The sequence below is a fragment of the Pygocentrus nattereri genome, chromosome 12 (assembly GCF_015220715.1).
Source record: "Pygocentrus nattereri isolate fPygNat1 chromosome 12, fPygNat1.pri, whole genome shotgun sequence".
In the NCBI taxonomy this organism is placed as follows: domain Eukaryota; kingdom Metazoa; phylum Chordata; class Actinopteri; order Characiformes; family Serrasalmidae; genus Pygocentrus; species Pygocentrus nattereri.
The window spans coordinates 37851052-37875630 of NC_051222.1; the positions used below are offsets into that span (position 1 = coordinate 37851052).

Here is a 24579-nt window from a genome sequence, read left to right on the forward strand (position 1 = left end):
TTCTGGATGGTTGACCCAAGATATTTGAAGTCATCCACCTTTACGACCACTACTCCTTGCATCTTCACCTTTCCACCTGCCTCCCTCTCATTCACACACATGTATTCCGTCTTGTCTCTACTGACGTTCATTCCTCTCCTCTCCAGTGCAAACCTCCACCTCTCCAGATTCTCTTCCACCTGCTCTCTACCCTCACCACAGATTACAATATCATCTGCAATCATGTATCAGATTACAATATCATCTGCAACATCATGGTCCATGGAGCCTCCTGCCTGACCTCATCTGTCAACCTGTCCATCACCATTGCAAACAAGAAGGGGCTCAAAGCTGATCCCTGAAGTAACCCTACCTTCACCTTGAAACCATTTGTCACTCCAACTGCACAACTCACCATTGTCTCACTATCCTCATACATGTCCTGCACCACCCTAACATACTTTTCAACTACACCTGACTTTCTCATACAGTACCACAGTTCCTGTCTTGGCACCCTATCATATGCCTTCTCTAGATCCACAAAGACACAATGCAGCTCCTTCTGACCTTCTCTGTACTTCTCTACCAACACTCTCAATGCAAAAATTGCATCTGTGGTACTCTTTCTGGGCATGAAACAAAACTGCTGCTCACTGATCTGAACCTCTCACCTTAGCCTTGCTTCAACAACTCTTTCCCATACCTTCATGGTGTGGCTCATCAACTTTATACCACTGTAGTTACTGCAGCTCTGCACATCACCCTTGTTCTTAAAAATGGGGACCAGTACACTGCTTCTCCACTCATCAGGCATCCTCTCACTCTCCAGGATTTTGTTAAACAACCTGGTTAAAAAGTCCACTGCCTTCTCTCCTAAACATCTCCATACCTCTACAGGTATGTCATCTGGACCAACTGCCTTTCCATTCTTCATCCTTTTTAAAGCTGCCCTCACTTCCACCTTACTAATTCTCTGCACTTCCTGATCCACTATCTCTCCCCCCGTTGTCCTCCTCTCTCTCTCGTTTTCCTCATTCATTAGTTCTTCAAAGTCCTCCTTCCATCTACTCAACACTCACTGTTCACTCACTAGTACGTTTCCCTCTCTATCCTTTATCAGCCTAACCTGCTGTACATCCTTTCCAGCTCTATCTCTCTGTTTAGCCAAACGATACAAGTCCTTTACTCCTTCTTTACTGTCCAGCCTCTCATACAGCTCATCACAGGCCTGAGCCTTTGCCTTTGCCACCATTCTTTTCGCTATGTGACTAGCCTCACAGTACTCCTGCCTACTTCCTTCATCTCTCTGGTTATCCCACTTTTTCTTAGCTGCCTTCTTCTTCTAAATACTCTCCTGGACTTCCTCATTCCACCACCAACTTTCCTTGTCTTCTTTCCTCTGACCAGACGAAACACCCAACACATTCTTGCCAGTTTCTCTCACCACCTTAGCTGTAGTTTCCCAGTCCTCAGGTAGCTCCTCACTGCCCCCAAGGGCCTGTTGCAATTTTTCCCTGAACTGCCTGTAACCATCCTCCTCCTTCAGCTTCCACCATCTAATCTTTGGCTCTGTCTTCACTCTCTTCCTCTTCTTTGTTTCTAATCTCATCCTACAGACAACCTCCCTATGCTGCCTTGCTACACTTTCCCCTGGCACCACTTTAAAATCTCCAATCTCCTTTAGTTGGAATCTCCTGCTAAGGATATAATCCACCTGTGTGCACCTCCCTCCACTCTTGTATGTCACCCTGTGTTCTTCCCTCTTCTGAAAACACGTGTTCACCACAGCCATTTCCATTCTCTTTGCAAAATCTACAACCATCTGACCTTCTGCATTTCTGTCTTTCACACCACACATACCCAGCACCTCTTCATCCCCTCTGTTCCCTTCACCAACATGTCCATTGAAGTCTGCACCAATCACTAATCTCTCCTCTCTAGGGACACCATCTTGGATCAGGAAAAGGCATTTGATTTGTTGAACATGGCTCTCTGTGGAAAGTTCTGGAGAACTTTGGTTTCAACCCAGGTTTTATAGCCATGATCAAGGTTTTGTACAGTGACATTGAGAGTGTACTCAAAGTTAATGGTGGTTTATGTGCTCCTTTCAAAGTGCACAGAGATATCAGGCAGGGCTGTGCTCTGTCTGGCATGTTGTACTCTCTGGCCATTGAACCTCTGTTTTGCAAACTGTAAGACTGTATCTCCAGTTTGTCTATACCTGGCTGTTCTACTCCACTGTGTGTCTCAGTATATGCAGATGACCTTGTTGTGATAGCAAGCACCCAGACTGATGTAGGTGTTTTAGCTGGAATTTTAAACGATTTCAGGTTTTTATCGTCTGCAAAAGTCAACTGGGCCAAGAGTGAAGCAGTTTTAGTTGGCGTTTGGGATGGTGGGGAACGCACGCTTCCAGATAGATTGATGTGGAGAAGGGGTGGTTTTAAATATCTGGGGGTGTATTTGGGGGGCAGTACCTGTAGTGTACAGAACTGGGATGGCGTGGTTGAAAAGGTTAAAGGATGCCTCAGTAAGTGGAAATGGTTAGTCCCCCAGGTGTCCTATCGGGGAAGGGTGCTTGTTATCAACAACTTTGCTGCATCATCTCCCTGGTATAAACTGGCGTGTGGACCCCCCACCGAATCTGCTGGCGAACCTGCAGGCCGTGGACTTCTTCTGGGATCGACTGCACTGATTTCCAGGGAATTTTACATCTGCCAAAAGAGGAAGGGGGGCAAGGACTCATCCACTTGGCTAGCAGAACCGCTGCCTTCTGACTCCAGTTCATCTAGAGACTCCTCGCTGGTCCCAGGGGGCTGGTTTGGAGAGCGATGTCATGCCAGAAATTGCAGGTGGTCTGGGGTTGGACAGAGCTTTGTTTTTAATGAGCACTAAAGCGCTGGACATTGCTGGGTTGCGAGGACTTTTTGATTGTAAGTAAACAGGCTGGCTCTTCTTTGCACTGGCTCTTAGAGGAGGCTCTTTTCCACGGCACGCGACTGAACTTGGGGGGCACGATCACTCCTGACCAGAGTCTTGCTGTCCTTGGGAGTCACAACCCTCCGCCAGCTTTATTTCTGTTTTAAACCCTGAGATTTTACCACACTGTCCGTTTTGTCCTAAGAGAGAGACTGTGTTTCATGCTTTTTTACGCACTGTTTTAGGCTTTGCTCTTTGTTTGATGTCTTAAAGCATGTTTTTATGTCTCTTAATGTGACTTTTACACGGCCAACTTTTATCCTTGGTTTTAAGTACGTCAAGAGACAGAAATCCTCCTTGGGCAGGCAAAAATAGCCGTATACATCAGTTATTAGTGCAAGGCCTCTTTCTGCCTCTCTCTGTCTCTCTCTCTCTCACACTCTCTCTCTGTCTCTCTCTCTCTGCCTCTCTCTATCTCACTCTGTCTCTCTCTGCCTTTCTCTCTCTCTCTCTCTCTCTCTCTCTCTCTCTCTGCCTCTCTCTCTCCGTCTCTCGCTCTCTCTCTGTCTCTCTCTGTCTCTCTCTCTCTCTCTCTCTCTCTCTCTCTCTCTCTCTCTCTCTCTCATGTCACTCTGTGGTTGTTTCTGTAAAAGCTTATTCTGCTCAGTGGTCAGCGATGATGGGAAAATCATGCAATGTGTTGTGAAAGACTTTTTGTCACACTAACAGTCACACTGTAGTGACCCACGACTGACTCCCCCGTGTTTTACTCTACAGCAGTGTGTGTGTGTGTTTACTTAGGAACGTATTCTATAAATAGAAATAAACAAATGACTAACCTTTTAAATGATAATTTAGTTGTTTTATTAGTTTTATTGCTCATAACATGTGAACAAACTACTGCTTATTATACTGCTAATAACTGATGAATGTGTTTTATTTATGAATAAGTAGCACAAATTTATTACTTATGTGTTTGTGCCTTTAATTACTTATTGACTAAGCTACTGACTTTTCCTCAATCTTGTGCACACACAGCATAGTACTTAATTAATAACTATAACCAGTAGATTAATTAATAGATAATTAATGGGATTAACTCATAGTGACTAGCTAGTTTTTAGGAAAATAAATAAAATCTGCAATCACACATGGAGGATCATTATGGGAGGCAAATCCAGCTGAAAAGGAAAAGAAAATGAAAACAATAAAATGTAAATGCAAACCTTTTTCTGCCATTTCATTGCTCATGTGAAAAATGAAATTGCAGATGAAGGCATTTCATTTCATTTTTAATTTTGGCAAGATATTTGCACAGATGTTTGGAAAAAGAAATGGCAAAAAGAAGTTTGCATTTACATTTTATTGTTTTCATTTTCTTTTCCTTTTCGGGTGGATTTGCCTCCCATAGATCATTGCTCTTAAAACGAAATATTATTTGCTTTGTATTTTTGGCAAAATGGTGAGCCCTGACCCATCATTGCAGAAAAGGAACTAGACACTCTTCCTGTATTCACTTTTACTCTGCAACCGTGCCTATAATCAAATATTTCAGGTTGTTTAAACTTACATTTTTTGGCAAGTGTTTCACATGTAACAGGTTAAAACCTGTTTTTCTGTTGTTGGTAAAGTTGGATAATTGTTAGTCTCCCTTATACATGTCTGATAAACATTGCATACACTTCTATACAAAAGCCAAATGACATAGTAATGAATTACTGTAGTTAAAAAATGCTCATTTAGTTACTTTATATTTGATTCAGTAAAAAAAGAAAAAATACTTGAGGCTTGTGCAAAAGTTTGGACGCTACAAATTCTGTACTTAATAACACCTCTTTTGGCAGATTTCACAACATATATTTACCACTCATACTGCACACAGTGGACTATGAACACTGCCTTTCATACTACACTCACCAATCAGAGCTGTTGTTTTATTCATTATTATTACCATCGCACAAATTTAACATTCTACTGCCATGTAAATAACACATCGCAACAGTTATTCAATACAGTGTACATCTCCAACATGTTCATGTATATATCTACACACCTATAATCTATTTTTTGCATATCTATAATAGTAATTTACTCTATATACTGTAATGTTGCACTATGTCTATTTATTGCACACTTGCACAGTCTCATTTTGCACTATTGCTACTATTTGCACTTCTGGTAGATGCTAACTGCATTTCGTTGCCATGTACTTGTACTGAGTAATGACAATAAAGTTGAATCTATCTATCTATCTATCTATCTATCTATCTATCTATCTATCTATCTATCTATCTATCTATCTATCTATCTATCTTTATGTGCCAGCTAGGAGTCTTCATACTCTTGTTTAAGGAATTTTCACCCACTACATGAAATGAAAAGATAAGATAAACCAGCAGTATTTGAAATTCAGGCCAAATTAGATTTGCAAATCACTGCTGTAAGTTTTTAATTGCATTTAATCCAAATTTTTTGGCATTGAGCGTTGAAATTTTAGGGCTTTCGATTCTAAACTCCAGTGCCATAAACAGTTTTAAATTTACTGTAAAACCAAATAATCTGATCCAGCTCATAAACGCATTGATAATATCCTTCTAGAGGGGGGCAGTATTCACGCTGGTTTCAGTGCTTTTCTTGTCAGTTTTTAATTTATTCTTTTTAAGTGTTGAAAACTTTACCGAAACATCAATACATACATGCAGAAAGACCATTTTTCTAAAGAGAACTTACTATTCAGCAGATACAGCTTCAGTTTTCTTTATTGAACTGACAATACGATTAACATGAGTTCAGATCCAGTTAGAATTGCTCAAGCAAGCACAAATATTTTGAAAATTCCATCCATCCATCCATCCATCCATCCATCCATCCATCCATCCTCAACCACGTAACTGATCCGGATTGTGGGGGCAGCAGCCTAAGCAAAGAGGCCTAGGCCTCCATCTCTCCCCGGCCACCTCCTCCAGCTCTTCCGTAGGGATACCGAGGCGTTCCCAAGACAGTTGAGAGATATAATCCCTCCAACGTGTCCTGGGTCTTCCACGGGATCTCCTCCCCATCGGACATGTCTGGAACACCTCCCCAGATAAGTGTCCAGAGGCCATCCTTACCAGATGCCCAAATCACCTCAACTGGCTTCTCTCAATGTGGAGGAGCAGCGGCTCTACTCCGAGCCTCTCCGGAATCGCCAAGCTTCTCATCCTATCTCTACGGGAGAGCCCGGAAACCCTGCAGAGAAAGCTCATTTCAGCCACGTCTATCCACAATCTCGTTCTTTCGGTCACTACCCAAAGCTCGTGACCATAGGTGAGAGTCAGAATGTAGACTGACCAGTAAATTGACAGCTTCGCCTTCTGGCTCAGCTCTCTCTTCACCATGACGGACTGGTATAGGGTCCCCATTACTGCAGACGCTGCACCAATCTGCCTGTCAACCTCTCGCTCCACCCTTCCTTCACTCGTGACCAAAATCCCAAGATATTTAAACTCCTCCACTTGGGGCAAGAATTCACTCCCTACCTGGACAGAGCATTCCACCCTTTTCTGACTGAGGACCATGGTCTCAGATTTAGAGGTGCTGATTTTCATCCCAGCTGCTTTACACTTGGCTGGTCCAGAGAGAGCTGGAGATCCCGGCCTGATGACGCCAACAGGACCACATCATCCAAATAAAGCAGATGTGGAATCCTGAGGCCATCATACTGGACACCCTCCGCCACTTGGCTGTTCTGAGAAATTCTGTCCATAAAAGTTATAAAAATTCCTTGAAAATTCCTGTTGTTCTTTACATTGTGTTTAAATGTCATGAAGAATGGACCAAAAGAAACAGCCCAAAATTGCTTGGAAAACATTCTGGTTCCAGTGACTTACATTAAAAGTAAAGTATATTTCTTCCTTCTCCTGTAAAGTTACCATTTCGGACATACAAGGTTTTGTTCTGACAACAGTGATATACTTGTTAACCACCTGGTTTTATTTAGACTGACTTAAATGACAGCAAATTAGTAAACAGTGCAGTAAATAAAACCACATCATGACATGATGGAAGGACTGATATGTAACTGGGATTAAAATAAACCTGTTTAGTAAAAAAAAATCTTGACAGCAATAATCTAATACATAATGAATCGAATACAAACATTGCGTTTACAGAACTGCTGTTGAGTTCAACAGGTTTCTTCTGATTTCCACGCATGGATCTGAGTAGAAAGCTAGAGTAAGAAGGTGTGTAATGTTTTTATCACGATCAGCACAAAATAGAGCTGCAGTCCATTGCTGCAGTGATTTGGGATTGAAGAGTTTATAGAGCTGAATTTGGGTTTAGCTCTGTAAGTGCTGGGGTTTCAGCTCTGATAGACTCAATCTGACTGGTTTGTGTTGGAGTCTAGACCAGCAGTCTAATCCTATGAACTTGAATCATACACATTTAATTGTTTAAAGACTGAAACCAGCTGATCAAATATAGTGACTCAAGTGAACTCCTTGAACTTGCAGCTACACCAGAATAAGACTGGACATCCCCTGGTCTAGACTTAATCACTTTATTTATTTGGGCTTGATATTTAGGTTCTGGTTGGCTGAATCTGATTGGTTGGTGTTGGGGTTTAGACACTGGAAGGCTGAATCTGATTGAGTGGCATTGGGGTGTAGACATTGGTAGGCTCAATCTGACTGGTTGGTGTTGGGGTTTAGACTCTGGAAGGCTGAATCTGATTGAGTGGCGTTGGGGTTTAGAGTCTGGTAGGCTCATTCTGACTGGTTGGTGTTGGGGCTTAGACTCTGGTAGACTGAATCTGACTGGTTGGTGTTGGGGTTTAGACTCTGGTAGGCTGAATCTGATTGGTTGGTGTTGGGGTTTAGACTCTGGAAGGCTGAATCTGATTGGTTGGTGTTGGGGTTTAGACTCTGTTAGGCTGATTCTGATTGAGTGGTGTTGGGGTTTAGACCCTGTTAGGCTGAATCTGATTGAGTGGTGTTGGGGTTTAGACTCCGGTTGGCTGAATCTGATTGGCTAGTGTTGGGGTTTAGACTCTGTTAGGCTGAATCTGACTGAGTGGTGTTGGGGTTTAGACTCCGGTTGGCTGATTCTGATTGAGTGGTGTTGGGGTTTAGACTCTGGTAGGCTGAATCTGATTGGGTGGTGTTGGGACTTAGACTCTGGTAGGCTGAATCTGATTGGTTGGTGTAGGGGTTTAGATTCTGGTAGACTGAATCTGATTGGCTGATGTTGGGGTCCAGGCTCTGGTAGATTGCACCCATGCTGATGTTATTCTGGTTTCGAGATGGATCATTTTCATAATCAGCATCAGCCTGAAACCAGAGTAAAGAAAACACAGTAACATTAGTCCATCACATTCAGCATGTGTAATATTCCCCAGTATGGCTGTGATATCATAGGTTCCCAACTCTGGCCCTGAAGATCTACTGCCATGGAGATGTTAGTTTAAACACACCTGGCTGTAATATTTAAACACCCTGATCATTAACTGGACCAGACGTGAGATTGAAGCTGTAACTAAACTCTCCAGAACAGGGCTGGACACCCCTACATTGCATCTAGAACAAAATCAAGCTGTAATAATCAAGTGAAGTTGAACTGTTTGCTTTAAACATCATAATTAGTTCAACAATATAAGTTCTTCCCACTGCACTCTATAAAGGCTGTGGTGTAAACAGTCAGTTGTTTGGTTCACAGCAGTATTTTATTACTTTAATAAAGAGATGTCTTTTTCTTCTTTTCTATATACATTTCTTATTTTTATTGGTGATTATTTGTATAATATTGAAGAGATACTAACACTGTAAGTCACTTTGGCTACAGCTATAAATGAAATGGACCTGTAAACAGTAAATATATCAAATACCTTTAGGCCCTGTAGCCATTTGACCACTTACTCTGTTAGATGTTCTTGTCTGAGTGTTTGTAGAAACAGATCCTGCAGAAAAAGAGATGTTGAAGAAAAAGCTTTATTCCACAAGAAGCTGAGGAAATCATCATTAACTGTGATCTAATTTAAACTTCTATGAAAGTATTACATTTCTACACTTCAGTCCAAATCTGAAGTGAGTGAAATTTTTAATGGTGAAACCCTGACACTACAGTTTTGTTCAAGACTCAGCTGAGCCCACGTCCATAAACCCAACCCCATATTGATATTCTGACTGCTGAGACAGAATTATTCTGTAAATTGTAGTCAATCTGGCCCAATATGGATCTAAACATCTATAGATCTAGATCTATAACAAGTTTCTCAGAGTAGATCCGAAATTTTTCAACAAATAAATAATGAAAAAATGGAAATACTGATACTTGATACTAAAACTCAGAAAAGGCTGATTTATGAGAAGCTCAGTTCTTGATCATCATATACTAAACTGGGCAGGAAACCTGGGTGTGATCTTTGACTCTGAGCTCTGTTTTATCCAACATATAAACGCAGGTTTTTAAAGTTGTGCTACTAGTTTTTAAGGGGCTAAATGACCTCTAAGTTCCCATTTACATCACAGAATATCTGTCTGTTTATATTCTAACATGTGATCTTAGATCTGCTGATACTGTTCTTCAGCAAACACCTACTGTAAAATACAGAAAACATGGAGAGAATATTTCAGTTATTCTGCTTCTAAACTGTGGAGCTCAGTTCACCTTTTATTAGACAGTCAAGCTCACTTTTAAGATAGATTTGAAAACATATCTCATTAACTCATCATTTGATTAAAACTCTTTGTCTCTTTGGTACATCAATGATATTTGGTATTATTTTAAATGTGATGTGTTTCATTTTCTTTTATGATTTTAAATGATTACTCATAGTCTTTTTTCTGTTAGCGGTAAGCTTTATCTCTAAAGCACTTTGTCTCTAAAGCACTTTGAGCTGAAACTGGTGTGAAAAGTGCTCTGTAAATGTTATTATTATTATTAGTAGTAGTAGTTGTAGTAGTAGTTGTAGTAGTAATAGTAGTAGTAGTAGTAATAGTAGTAGTAGCAGAAGTAGGAGTAGTAGTAGTAGTAGTAGTAGTAGTAATAGTAGAAGCAGTAATAGTAGTAGTAGCAGTCATAGTAGTAGTAATAGTAGTAGCAGTAATAATAGTAGTAGTAGCAGTAGTAGTAGTAGTAATAATAGTAGTAGTAGTACTAATAGTAGTAGTAGCAGTAATAGTAGCAGTAATAGTAGTAGCAGTAGTAGTAGTAGCAGTAATAGTAGTAGTATTAGTAATAGTAGTAGCAGTAGTAGTAATAGTAGTAGTAGTAGTAATAATAGTAGTAGCAGTAATAGTCATAGTAGTAGTAGTAGCAGTAGTAGTAGTAGCAGTAGTAGTAATAGTAGTAGCAGTAATAGTAGTAGTAGTAGTAGCAATATTAGTAGTAGTAATGGTAGTAGTAATAGTAGTAGCAGTAATAGTAGTAGCAATAGTAGTAGTAGCAGTAGTAGTAGTAGCAGTAGTAGCCATAGTAATAGTAGTAACAGTAGTAGTAGTAGCAGTAGTAGCAGTAGCAGTAGTAGTAGCAGTAGTAGTAGTAGTAGCAGTAGTAGTAGTAATGCACAAAAAGGTAAACTACAGTGTTTTTGAGTGACATGTGTGAACTATGTTTATGTCCATGTATAACAACTTGTGTTTACTGTCTCTCAGTTTGTAGTAGATCTGAGTTGATCCTCCAATCAGCAGTAAAGCCACACAGACACACACAGTGATGATGAGGATTATGTTGACAGAAGACTCTGCAGATGAAAGAAACAGATTGATCATGAAGATCATATTCCAGTCATATTCAGACCACTTTCACAAATAATACAAAGAAAACCAGAAAATTTATGAAAAAACACATCTGAAAACTTTGACATGTTTCTGATCTGACGAAAACTGAAAACCCCAAACTCTCGTAGCTTTTCCTGCTCTGAAAGAGACTCAGCTTGTACAAGTCACTGTGCTTTATTCAGCTGCTGTAGTTGGCCACAGTTACACTGTACAGGAAGAGAATCATATACATACAGTATCTCACAAAAGTGAGTACACCCCTCACATTTCTGCAAATATTGTATTATATCTTTTCATGGGACGACACTATAGAAATTAAACTTGGATATAATTTGTGTGTTGAATTATTTTCAGAGGACAGTAAATCTGCACTGCTATACAAACTGTACACTGCCGAAATATGAGATTAAGATTAAATGACCCTTATTAGTCCCACAACGGAGCAATTTCACCTCTGCATTTAACCCATCCGTGCAGTGAAACACCACATACACACTAGTGAGCACACACACTAAGGGGCAGTGAGCACACTTGCCTGCAGCGGTGGGCAGTCCAATCCACAGTTGGGGGTTAGGTGTCTTGCTCAAGGACACCTCAGTCATGTGCTGTTGGCTCTGTTTATTGAAACGGTTACCTCCAGCCCATGACTGCCCCAGGGGTGGAGATATATATATTCATGCTGGAATTCACTGAGCTCCTATAAACACACACACACACACACACACACACACACACACACACACATATATATATATATATATATATATATATATATATATGTAGGACCTCAGTGAATTCCAGCATGATACCGTGATTGGACGCCACCTGTGGAACAAGTTGTGAAATTTCCTTACTATTACATATTCCACAGTCAACTCTCAGTGGGATTATACCAAAGCAGATCAAAGGTGATTTGCAGCAATACAATTTAATTCTTAACAGAATGGAATTCTTGCAACTTTTACGTCAGTCCAACTCAACATTCATCAAAATTTCATTTGGCTTAAAGTTTTCGTGCAAAAAGTTTAGAAGGATTTATTCAAACTTCATGCTTAAAGGTATTTAGAAATAAATGTCTGAACACGGCCACGGGAGAACGAGGCTGCAGCGTCAAAGAATGGTTAAAAGTCTGAAAGCAAAATGTAAAGAATCCAATCATGTGAACCAAAGAACAAGACTTTGGAGAGTGTCTGTGGGAATGTTTACTCATTCATCCAGAAGAGCATTTCTGAGGTCAGACTTGTGTGTTGGACAAGAGGGCCTGGTCCACAATCTCCGTTCTGGTTCAACCCAAAGGTGTTAGTGGGGTTGAGGTCAGGGCTCTGTGCGCCTCAACCCCTGAAAAACAGCTGTATCATCATCCCTCCTCCACCAAACTTTACAGCTGGCACAGTGCAGTCAGGCAGGTAACGTTCCCCTGGTATTTGCCAAACCCAGATTCGTCCATCAGACTGACAGATTGAGAAGTGTGATTCCTCACTCCACAGAACTGTTCCAGAATCCAGTGGTGGTGCTTTACACCACTCCATCTGACGTTTGGAATTGAGTTTGGTGATGTAAGTTTTGGATGCAGGTGCTCGGCCATTGAAACTCATGCAGTGAAGCTCCCGGCGCTCAGTTTGTGTGCTGATGTTGATACCAGAGGAGGTCTGAACTCTGCAGTTATTGATCTACAGAGCGTTGGTGACTTTTTTGCTCTGTGCTCTTCAGAACTCAGCAACTCGCTCTGTAACTTCTCTTGGTCTGACACTTGGTGGCTGAGTTGCTGTGGCTCCTCAATGCTTCCACCTTTCAATACCACCTCTAACAGTTGAATGTGGAATATGTAGCAGGGAAGAACTTCACAAACTGACTTGCAGCAATGGAGGAATCATATTAAAGCACCACGCTCAAATTCAGTGAGCTCTTTAAAGCGACCCAATCACAAGTGTGTAAAGGCAGGCTGCCTGACTAGGTGCCTGATTTTGTACACCTGTGGCAAAGCGACTGAAAGAAACACCTGAATTCTGTGACTAAGAGGTACGACCCAATATTTTTGTTCATATAGTGTATGATAAAACAGAAAATATGCCATAATGTTTCATTCAGAACACATTTTATGTTTTTATCCTGATTTTAAATTAAGTGAAAACAACCATAATTGTACATTAAGATGAGCGTCAACTCTGTAGGGAATGTGTAAAATATGACTTTTTCATACTGAAACATTAAATAAAGAGAGTATCTCTTAGTAAATGTTTAAGGTAACTGTGCTGGGAAGAATAATGAGCAGTAATCTCACCAGTGACCTGTAGCTGAATCTCGGTGTAGAGGGAGTAATAACGGACTGAGTCTCCTTGAACTTGCACTGCACAGAAATAAACTCCTCCATCATCTTCACTCACATCACTGATTCTCACACTGAGAACTGCAGCGCTTCTGTCCTCAGAGATGGAGAATCTGTCTCTCTGAGTCTTTGTGGTGTCTATTAGTTGAGTATAATCAGGACCATTCATTTTGTAGAAGTACTTGGTATTTGTCTCAAACATCTTTGGAAAGGGACAACTGATAGAGGCAGTCTCTCCCACATCAGCAGTTATAATCCTCGGTCCTGTACAACAAGGATCTGTCATCCATAAGAAGTGAATTAGTATATCTGCTCATTTGTCTGGTCTATTCACAGAATGATTTCAGCAATATCTCAGCTAGAATGGCCATAAGCCTTCCCTAACCTCAACCAACACCTAATCCCAACACTAATCCCAATTTGGCCATAATGCTAACTCTAGACAACTCAAATTCAACAAAGGAAACACTGAAGAGCAAAATCTCTGAATCTAATTAACCAAAGTTGTTCTTTATTTGGCAGTCAATAGCACATTAGTGCAGGAATCTACAGTTAAAAGCTTAACCAGAGTAACAGCAAGAGTTGACAGCTCCTTTGTTGATATTTCAAGGTTTCTTGTGTTTGAAAAAGTATTAATTTTTGGAATAAGAACAATATGTATTTCTAATAATTTTGAAGGAAATGTTACATTCATGTCACCTGAGTTCACTATCAGGTTCATTTCATTACTCCACACTCCAGTTTCTCCACACTGATATGATCCAGCGTCCTGTGAACTCAGATTTCTGTAGAGCACTGTGAATTCTTTACGGGACTCTTCATACAAATAAAGTCTGTTTTGCTGAACCCATTTGTTAGATTTTTGAGTCTGAGTGTGCACCATAATTTCACACTGAGATGATGGTTTTCCTTTGCAAACAAATTTTGATCCCACTTCCAAGTGTCTGCATGTCATTATAATGCTTCCTCCGGCGTAGCCAATCACATCAAAGCAGTACACTGGACCTGACAAACAAAGCAAAGGTTCTCATTCATTTCATGATGACAGGTGCTTTTTATATTCTTGAACTTCTGTAGTTCTACATTAAAAAGCAAGTCCTTCATTAAATCTTACACAGTACAATTTAGCTTATAATTCAAATACTGTGGTAAGAAAAAATACATGAACCCTTTGGAATGACCTTCATTTATGCATAAAGTTGGTTTATGATATGGTCTGTTCTACATGTAAGTTGTAACATAAAACAAACATAATTTCATTAAACTAATAACACCAAAACGAATGCACTGTTCTTGTCCATATTGAATGCATCATTCAAACATGCATAGTGTTGGCTGGAAAAAGTGTGTGAACATGACTTCTACAAAAACTGGAGTCAGGAGTTAGCAAATGTGGAGTCCAATTAATGAAATGAGATTGGACATGTGGGCTGGAGCTACTTGATAAAAACCACTCAAACATTTTGAGTTTGATGTGAACAATGTGAACAAGGCATCTATAACAGGTTTTATTTTGTTCCATAAAGTTTTCAAATGTAGGTGTTCATCAGTCTACAAAGGCATGAATGAATCATTGGAACTGGTTTAACATCTCTGTTCACAGTCCACCATATGAAAAACATTGAACAGGCATGGAATCAATGGCAGGACACCATGGAGGATGCCACTGCTCTCTAAAATACATCACAGTATGCCTGAAGTTTTCTGAGATTATTGCAAAAATGTTTTGTGGATCAGGGCCTTGCCATGGCTTGTGTGGTCATCAGGAGCAATATGCTCCTGGTAGGGTCTCCAATCCTCCATAACAAAAGGACACTGAAAATCATGTACCGTGCCCAGGAGAGCGTTACCGGAACCTACCTCTGAAGCTGGGCCTGGGGGTAGTGTTCCTCGGCAAGTACCTGATGGCCGGGCAGCCCAAGGTAACCCGGCTCAGCCTGAAAAGGCAATATGGCGGAACCATGTGGGCTCACCACTTGCAAGGTCCAGGATGGGGGATCAGTGCAGTGCCGTATAGGCAGTGAGAAGTGTTGGGGAGGCCCTTGGCAGCACAGACCCCTGCAGCAGAAACTGGCTCTGGATACATGGAATGTCATCTTACTCGGGGGAAGGAAGCTTGTGCAGGAGGTTGAGAGACACCAAGTAGATATAGTTGAGATCACCTCCACCCACAGTGTCAGCTCTGGAACCAAACTCCTTGATAGAGTTTGGTCCCTTTCCTACTCAGAGGTGGCACAGGGTGAGAGGTGCCGGGCGGGCATGGGCATGGCTGGCTGCTTGCACAGTTGGACTTTTTCTAAGAGGACGAGAGGGTCACCTCAAAGTGAATTACAATCGCAGAGAGAAAAACTCTGACTGTTGTGTGTGCTTATGCACCAAACAACAGGCCAGAGTATTTGGACTTCTTGGAGCAAGTGGGCATGGTTCTGGAAAGGACCCTGCCTACAGAATTGAATGCTCATGTTGGCAATGACTGGGAGACCTGGAGAGGTGTGATTAGGAAGAACAGCTTGCCCGATCTAAACTCGAATGGTGAATCCTTATTATACAAAAGAAAATTGTGGGTGCCTGTCAGGGCGGTAACCCAAGAACCCCTGGTGAGGGAACAAGTTGAAGAAAGAGGCCTTTTGGGACTGGATCGTAGGACTCCCAACTCAGAATATAGGTATCAACAGGCAAAAAAGGTGGCAGCAGCAGTGGTGGAAGCAAAATCCAGGGTGTGGGAGGAGTTCAGTGAGGCCATTGAAAAAGACTTTCAGTCAGCCTTAAAGAAGTTCTGGACAACTATCTGGCGACCCAGGAGCGGTCAGGGTTGCTTCGCCCAAGTTGTATTCGCAGAGGTGGAGAAACTCTGACTTTAAATGAGGATATTGTCAATTGGCTACACTCTACTTGAAAGGGGGAGGAACTCGGTCTTCGAGGAAGAGCTCGGAGTAGAGTTGCTACTCTTCCACATTGAGAGGAGGCAGTTGAAGTGGTTCAGGCATCTGATCCAGATGACCCCTGAACATCTCCTGGTGGTGTACCAGGCACAGCCCACAGGGACATGATCCCAATGTTATCCTAGGACCCGATGGAGGGATTATATCTTGGTGTTGGCCTGGGGGCAGGTCCCCAGGAATGAACTGGAGGAAGTTGTGGGGGACAGTGTCGTCTGCTCTCCAGACTGCTACCGCGACCCAATCTGGACTAAGCAGTTAATGATGATGATGATGATGATGTTTTGTGTACTGATGAAACTAACCTTGTGTTGCTTGGGAGCAACACAATGCACTACCTATGGTGTAAAAAGGCCTCTATGTGCCAACATGAAAATCATCTCAACTGTGATTTAGGTAGTGGGAGCATCATTAATTGGGCTGCTTTGCTGCCTCTGGGCCTGGACCAATTGCACTAATTAAGGGAAAAATGTACATGCAATTATCAAGTATGAAAGCAGACCCAAAGACCCCGCCTTTGCACACCAAATTAAGCCAACCCAGGAGTTCCGGGACTTCTCCAAGGTTTCAGCACTAGTGTTGTGGATAGCATGGTACATATGGCCAGGAATCAGTCCTGCCCTCATTCAGCACAGCTGGGCCATAAAAACGAGAACCCAGCTACATGCCCTGAGACTACTACTACTACTACTTTTGCCTTCCCTACAGACAACTAGACTTGATCAGGGAAAATTCATCATGTGCCTGCTGCCTGAGCCCTGTACTTAGCCCTGAGTTATTTTTTTCTGTAATGTGGCAAAACACCCACATTACCACTGATCAAGGGACCCCACTGATATTTTTCCTTTTCTGCTTTTTTTACTTTGCTGTAATCTTTTTTGTCCCTAAACAAAATTTCAAAGAATCACTTTTTTCTTCACCAGCACTGTGAATGCTGAATTGGTGTGCATAGCAACAAAATGCAAGATAATAATTAGTGTGTAATAAGCTGAGGCACATTCTGTTTGTCTATATTTGTGATGTATGTGAAGAACAGATCATATTTACCGAGCAGTTCATCAAGACTAATTCCAAAGGGTTCACATACGTTTTCATGTACACATTCCTGGAATATACTGCCACTGTATTTTATTTTGAAGTTGAAAGCCTGACCTGAGAAGAGGTAGAGGGTGAAAATTAGAAGAATCTTCATTCTGGTCTGGACATTTGCCTCTGGTGTTCCCATAAGCTCCAGTCCACTACTCTCTGAGATCGTTCCTATACTTTTCAGAGATGTGCATGTCAGTCTTCCACACAACACTTGATAACACTGCTAGTTCTCTATTTGATCATTTGCTTTTTCTCACATATATATCAGCTTCACAGCCCCTCCTACCAGCATCAAGATTAGAATGATTCCAAGGGCCCTGAGGACACAACTTAACTTATTGCTTATAACTTATACTGTATTAGCTGGCTTATTTAAATATATTTAACTAAAATGCATAATTTATTAAATCAATAATTAAAATCTGGTTTTAGATTCAGTCTGAACAGCAATGAGTAATGCATTCTGCAATCAATTACCCCTCCAGTTGCCTCCTCTGTGTTAAGGTTGAGTGTTTTAGCCTGGTCATGGTCTGTACAAAGACATGCTTTGATATGCATTTATGCAACTAATATTCATATTCACAGTTTTCTGTGTGCAGGAGATAACAGTGTGGTGAAAGTAGCAGTTGGAATTATGGAGCTGAAACAAAATAGGTCATATACCCCAGCACAACTCTTCAGTAAGCATGCTAATGACCTTTAAGGCTTCTTCATTGTTTCATATTAACATAGTTACAAAATGCACAGATTTACAATTAATTCTCATTGTAATCTTTGATGCAACATTAAATAAAATAAGAAAGAGCAAATGGGCTCTCAGATTATTTACTTTCCCCAGATGTGTCATATGGATCAGCTATGGGAGTTCTAGGGGTGTTATCCAATATTTTACATACTTATGGCAGAATAAAGGCACAAAGAATTATATATTATATATTATTATTATAGAATAGTGTTGCAGATGCCACGGGGTGTGCTACCTCCCAGGTCTGGCCATGCAGATGGCCATGCAAAGAGGCTCACGGGTGGCGCACAGCCCTGTTAAAAGGGACATGTTGTTCAGTCACTGATATTCTCTTAGTCTGTATGTGTGTTAATTTATGTTATTTTATGTCCGAGCTGTGGGTCATTTCATGGGGGTGGGGTTACCAAGGAATGAAGGCATTTTGCTGGTGGTGACCTGTGCTGTTGCTTTTGCTGTCTTTTGCTTACATCATTAAAGAGAATTTTCCTGAGCAGAAACACAGTGCCCTCAGAATCCCCTTCTCCATGACTGTACAGGAGTTTACTGAAATGTCTCATAAACAGATTTGTTCATAATTTTTTTGAAAAACAAAATATGCCAGTTTGCAAATTCTGCTGACAAAGTTCACACTTGTAATCTTTTGATCTCTCACTTCTATGAGAACGCTGCGTAAACATCCTGCTCTTCTGAAAAAAAATAAATAAATAAATAAAAATAATATATATATATATATATATATATATATATATATATATATATATACATATCCATAATTATTGGCACCCCTGGTTAAGATGTGTCAAAAGCCTTAAAATAAATTCAGTTTTTATTGTGGAAACATACTGTCACACTGAAAATTGTAGAAAAATGTAACCTTTAACTCAAGTAGAGTTTTAGGGGGAAAATAAAATCCCTGACTAAGAAATAATTTTTCTTCATAAAATCACCTGTTCCACAATTATTGGCACTCCTAACAATTCTTAGGAAATAAATGTAATTAAAGAATTTCTGTCACTTCTACAGTAGTTTACGAAGTTAATCAAAGTATGTAGGAACATTTAATTAGCAATTCACAACTTCCTGTTTCCCTGGGGTATAATTATGACGTGACACAGAGGCCATTTCTCTTCAACATGGGAAAGACAAAGGAACATAGCATTCAAGTAAGGCAGATGTGTGTTGACCTTCACAGGTCAGGCAATGGCTACAAGAAAATAGCCACTCACCTACACCTGTCCGTATCTACTGTCAGAGGAATTATTAAGAAGTTTAAAACAACTGGAACAGTGGTAAGCAAGTCTGGACGAGGACACAAGTTTATTTTGCCACCACGCACAGTGAGGAGGATGATAAGAGAAATAAAAAGTTCTCCAAAGCTCACTGTTACAGAACTGCAACAAATGGTAGCATCTTGGGGTCACGAAGTCTCCAAAACAACCATCAGACGCTATCTACACGCCAACAAGCTGTTTGGGAGGCATGCACGGAAAAAACCTTTTCTCACTCACAATCATAAACGTAAACGTTTGGAGTTTGCTAAGCAGTACTGGGACTTCAACTGGGACCGTGTGCTTTGGTCAGATGAAACAAAGATAGAGCTTTTTGGCAACAAATGCTGTAAGTGGGTCTGGCGTAACACAAGAGCTGAGTATGCAGAAAAGCACCTCATGCCCACTGTGAAATACGGGGGAGGATCAGTGATGCTGTGGGCCTGCTTTTCTTCCAAAGGCCCAGGGAACCTTGTTAGGGTGCATGGCATCATGAATGCTTTGAAATACCAGGACATTTTAAAACAAAATCTGGTGGCTTCTGCCCGAAAGCTGAAGATGGGTCGTCACTGGGTCTTTCAGCAAGATAATGACCCTAAACATATGGCAAGATCTACACAGAAATGGTTGACCACACACAGAATCAAGCTCCTCCCATGGCCATCTCAGTCCCCAGACCTTAACCCCATTGAAAACCTGTGGGGTGAGCTGAAGAGGAGAGTGCAGAGGAGAGGACCCAGGTCGCTGGATGATTTAGAGAGATTGTGCAAAGAGGAATGGTCGAAGATACCTCTTTCTGTGTTCTCCCATCTTGTGAAACATTATAGGAGAAGATTAGGTGCTGTTTTGTTGGCAAAGGGGGGTTGTACAAAGTATTAACATCAGGGGTGCTAATAATTGTGGCACACATTATTTGATGTTAAACAATTATTTCTTAATGTGGGATTTTTTTCCTACTGAATAAATGCACTTGAGATAAAGGTTGGATTTTGCTCTTTTTTCCATCGTGGTCCTATATTATTTAAAAAAACCCTCAATTTATTAGAAGCTAAAGAACACATCTTAACCAGGGGTGCCAATAATTATGGAGGGCACTGTATATATATATATATATATATATATATATATATATATATAAATAAACAAATGTCTTGATCTCAAATCATTGTTATGACACTAATATTTAATAAAACAATAAAATACTTATCTGCCAATAGCGATATTATTGCAATAATCCTCATCACAGAAACATTTAAGAAAAGTCCATTCAGAGTAATCCAGTGCAGCAGAATGCAGTGGAACATAGAGCTAGTGCTCTAACCTAACAAACATGAGCAGTTAAACTGGTGACCTAAGCAGAGGCCTGGATAATAATGAACAGTGGTGAACTACTGCTCTTATAGAAGAAACAGGAAAGTGTAGCCCAAACCCTGAGCGAATGTCACCAAGACTGAAATAATGATCAATTACAGTGCAACTTCATGAAATTAAAACCTAACAAAGAAATAAACATTAACGACAATATAAATCTAAGCTTTCATTGTGTATGTTTTAAACAGTGCACCTAGCATCAAAACATCAAAGCAAAAATCAAAGAAAGACAGCAAATTAAAATTCACAGGACGTACAAAGGTGCTATCAAGCCATAAACAGATCACAAAAGAAAACAACAACTTCTCATTGACAGCTTGTTAGGTCTTATTTGCATCAGGCCATTTCAGCATGATTACCGTTACATCTTACCAGATAAATACAGTCTGAGTCTGAGTTTGCATCGTCACATTGCTCAGCATAAAAAATGCAAGAAACAAAATTTAGCAAGACTAAATAAGACTTAAAAGAACCCAAACAGTACAATAATAGTTAACGAATAGTGTAGAACTAACCAGTGTGTAATCTCACTTTCCCCAAAAGTTCAAATCCGTGTCATTTCCAAGCAAGTTTTAAGTTGAAGTAGAATTTCTGACCTGAGTTCAGGACGATGAGGACGAAGGTGAGAGTGATCTTCAGCTTCACTGATGTTCAGATTAACTTCAGAAGTCCAGTTAAAAACTTTGCCTGGAGTGATGTAATTCTAGTTGTGGTGATTTATGTTAGTTAATCAGTTTGTGACTGCAGACTGCATCTGTCTGTACCTCCACGTATATCTGATCTGGCTGGTTCCTCTTTCTGTGTAAAAGCATTAGAGTTGCACAACCTCGAACCCCCACAGCTCCTCCCACCAGTTAAAGTGTTTTGTGTCCTGTGTGGTTAGACATATTCTGGTAAACTTAGAGGGGAAAAAAGAACTGTTTTGGGCTTGCCGATGATGGAAAACTTCATGCAGCAGGAACTAACAAATATATTTACTACTTCAGATCTGAAACCTAAACAATCCTTTTTCAATGATCACCCCAAAATATGCAATGACTCTTTATTGGATGACTCCTGTGATGCTTGATGCAGCGCAGGAGGACAGAGAGCAACATGATGAATGATCTCTTTCAGATGGGGTGGCTGAAGTCTCTGAGATAGTTCCTGTACCTTTCAGAGGTTTCCATTTCAGTCTTCCACTTTCACCTGTGTTTGCACAAACAAAGAACTCCAGTCTTCTGTATGCACAAATTTGTTCTCAGAGTGAAATTCTGCTTTTTCTAAATTTGTAAGCCTCTGTCTCTGCATGTCAGCGTCTCTTCTCTCTGGTTTGGTTGGTTCCTGATTCTGTGGTAAGAGTCAGAATTGCTCAAGCACACAGCTCCTCCCAGCAGCATCACAGACCGAAATACACATTACTTTTTGGGCACTGGTGGGTGGAGGATTAATTTTTGAATCATGACCTCAAAGATGGATGTGTGGACAGAAGGCAGTAAAATTTAAACCTAGACTACATTTCCAAAAGTTTTCACTCACCCATTCAAATCATTGAATTCAGGTGTTCCAATCACTTCCATGGCCACAGGTGTATAAAGCCGAGCCCCTAGGCCTGCAGACTGCTTCTACAGACATTAGTGAAAGAATGGGTCGCTCTCAGGAGCTCAGTGAATTCCAGCGTGGTACCGTGATCGGACGCCACCTGTGCAACAAGTCCAGTCGTGAAATTTCCTCACTACTAAATATTCCACAGTCCACTGTCAGTGGGATTATAACAAAGTGGAAGTGACTGGGAATATGGCTGAGCACCAGTGCACAAAGCAGGTCCATAAAGACACAGATGAGTGAGTTTGTTGTGGAAGAACTTGACTGGCCTGCACAGAGTCCTGACCTCAACCCCATAGAACACCTTCATGATGAATTAGAGTGGAGACTGTGAGCCAGACCTTCTCGTCCAACATCAGTGTCTGACCTCACAAATGCGCTTCTGGAAGAACGGTCAGAAATTCCCATAAACACACTCCCAACCCTTGTGGAAAGCCTTCCCAGAAGAGTTGAAGCTGTTATAGCTGCAAAGGGTGGGACGACATCATATTAAACCCTATGGATTACATATGGGATGTAATCCAACTTCACTCAACTTCATATGCGTGTTAAGGCAGACGAGTGAATACTTTTGAGAATATAGTGAATATTATTTTAGTGTTCATTAAATTTTGCTTATTACAGTAACTTACTATATGAATTAATTAAAGATCAACCTTTTAACTAATAACTTCAAATCAGTAGATTAGTTAACAGGTAATTAATAGTAAATAACTCATAGTGACTAGCAAGTTTACAGAAAAATCCAGGTCCAGGGAAAGGAAAAACTCCTTCAGAGCAACAGGAAGAAGCCTTGAGAGGAACCACTCCAGTCGACACATTAGTATCGACGTTGGTAAACAATGTTAGTATAAAATATTCAAATATAGATGGTACCACCCAGTGGTCTGGAGAGGAGTTGCACTTCCACTAACTTCAATGGAGTCTGATTACTGCCATGAACCGACATTGTATGTTTGGGAGGTGGTTTGCCCTGCTGTCCCAGTGGCATTGTCTCCCCTGCTGCTGGGTTAAATTACATTTACGGCATTTGGCAGACGCTCTTATTCAGAGTGACTTACAATTTTATCAATTTTTACACAGGTAGGTGAAGGTAGTATTAGGAGTCTTGCCCAAGGACTCTTATTGGTATAGTGTAGGGTGCTTGCCTAGGTGGGGATTGAACCCCAGTCTCCAGTGTAGAAGGCAGAGGTGTTACCCACTACACTACACCAAATTAATAGGCAATCAAGCTGTTGAAATGCGCACAAGCGCCTCCTCAACATCGTCAACCATCTCAAATTTGAGAGTGCACTGTTCGGTCAGGTTAGTCAGCCATGGCCAGTGTGGCCACGAAAAAGAGAAGATGCGGTTTCAGTAGCGTATAGACTACAACACTGAATGGCGAAGCAGTGAGAGGATTTTTCTGTTGGGTATGGTGGAGAATATGATGTGAAGTGACATGGTGCATGTGAGTCTCACAGGAAAAGAGCACAACAGGAAACATGCAAATTGATGCAATAATTTTTCATTAAACCAAATCAAGTGGCGAGCATTTATCATGCAGTACAACATACTCATTCATATCGCTCTACCGAATGCAATAACAAATTAAAATTTTTCCAGACTCTGAGATAGCAAAGAAAATGTCGTGTGGCTGCACCAAAGCAGCATCGTAACCGATGTTCTTGCTCCAGTCTCAGTGGAAAAATGTATACAAGGACTGACATCACCTATATCTATGCGGGTGGAATGCACACACTGTTTTTTTTTCAGTGGTGTCAGATGCTTCCAACCACGGCAGCACCAAGCTTTTCCCACTGGCAGTGAGACACGGGACCCCAGAGCTTGGGTTAAAGAACAGCGTTGTTGATTTTTACGAGGATAGTGCTAGTGTGAATTATGGAAAGTATAAATCTGTTTATCAAAAGCTGAAGGCAGGCATTATTAAGCCTAACTGTATGGCTCATATCATGTTTCGATTCTTATCAATAAAAGATTTTTTTGTTGAACTTTTAGTTGCATAATGCCTGGTCCTTTGGACAGTTGACTAATTTGATAGTGCAAATAAAGACAAGATGTTGCAAAATTTGTGTTTTGTCTTGTATAGGCCTATGCCTTAAACTGTAGCAACTTCAAGCTATTTTTTGGGTCAGGTAGTGTCTTAATCTTTTGGTTGGTGGGGTTGAAAGGCAAAAATAAATGTTTCTTGGTAAATTAGATAGACATTATATCTTAAGCTTAAAGTTATTACATATGTCCCACATTGTCCCACTTAAACTTTCTACTGGTCCCACATTTTGTCTGTCTGGAGGTGGTCACCCTAATTGAACCCAAAGAAGTTGGTGGTGTATTACTTAAACATTTATTCAAAGGTTTGGGGACCCCTGGCCAAAGGACAAAGAAAGGACACAACCAGAGCAACCATCTGTTTAAAAATATTGTAAATATTAATGCACAGCTACTTAATATTTTATGTCATTTAAAAAAGAGAATAAGTAATTGAGGAATGTGCAAAACTGATTTCACAGCAAATATATTCTTTATGTGCCAGCTAGTCTTCATATTCTTGTTTAAGGAATTTTAACCCACTCATATTTACAGAATGCTTCTTGTTCAGTAA

The 24579-nt window shown here is 40.6% G+C and overlaps 1 protein-coding gene across 1 annotated transcript; it reads right to left on the minus strand.

The window, feature by feature from the left end:
• Positions 1-10454: 10454 nt before the first annotated feature.
• Positions 10455-21127, minus strand: LOC119264704 (polymeric immunoglobulin receptor-like). Its single transcript, XM_037543347.1, has 5 exons — positions 20990-21127; positions 17073-17182; positions 13681-13986; positions 12937-13260; positions 10455-10618 (listed from the first exon to the last, which is right to left on the minus strand). Exons 2-5 carry the CDS (start codon positions 17143-17145, stop codon positions 10455-10457), a joined length of 867 nt encoding a protein of 288 aa, XP_037399244.1. The 5' UTR covers positions 17146-17182; positions 20990-21127.
• Between the last annotated feature and the right edge of the window lie 3452 nt (positions 21128-24579).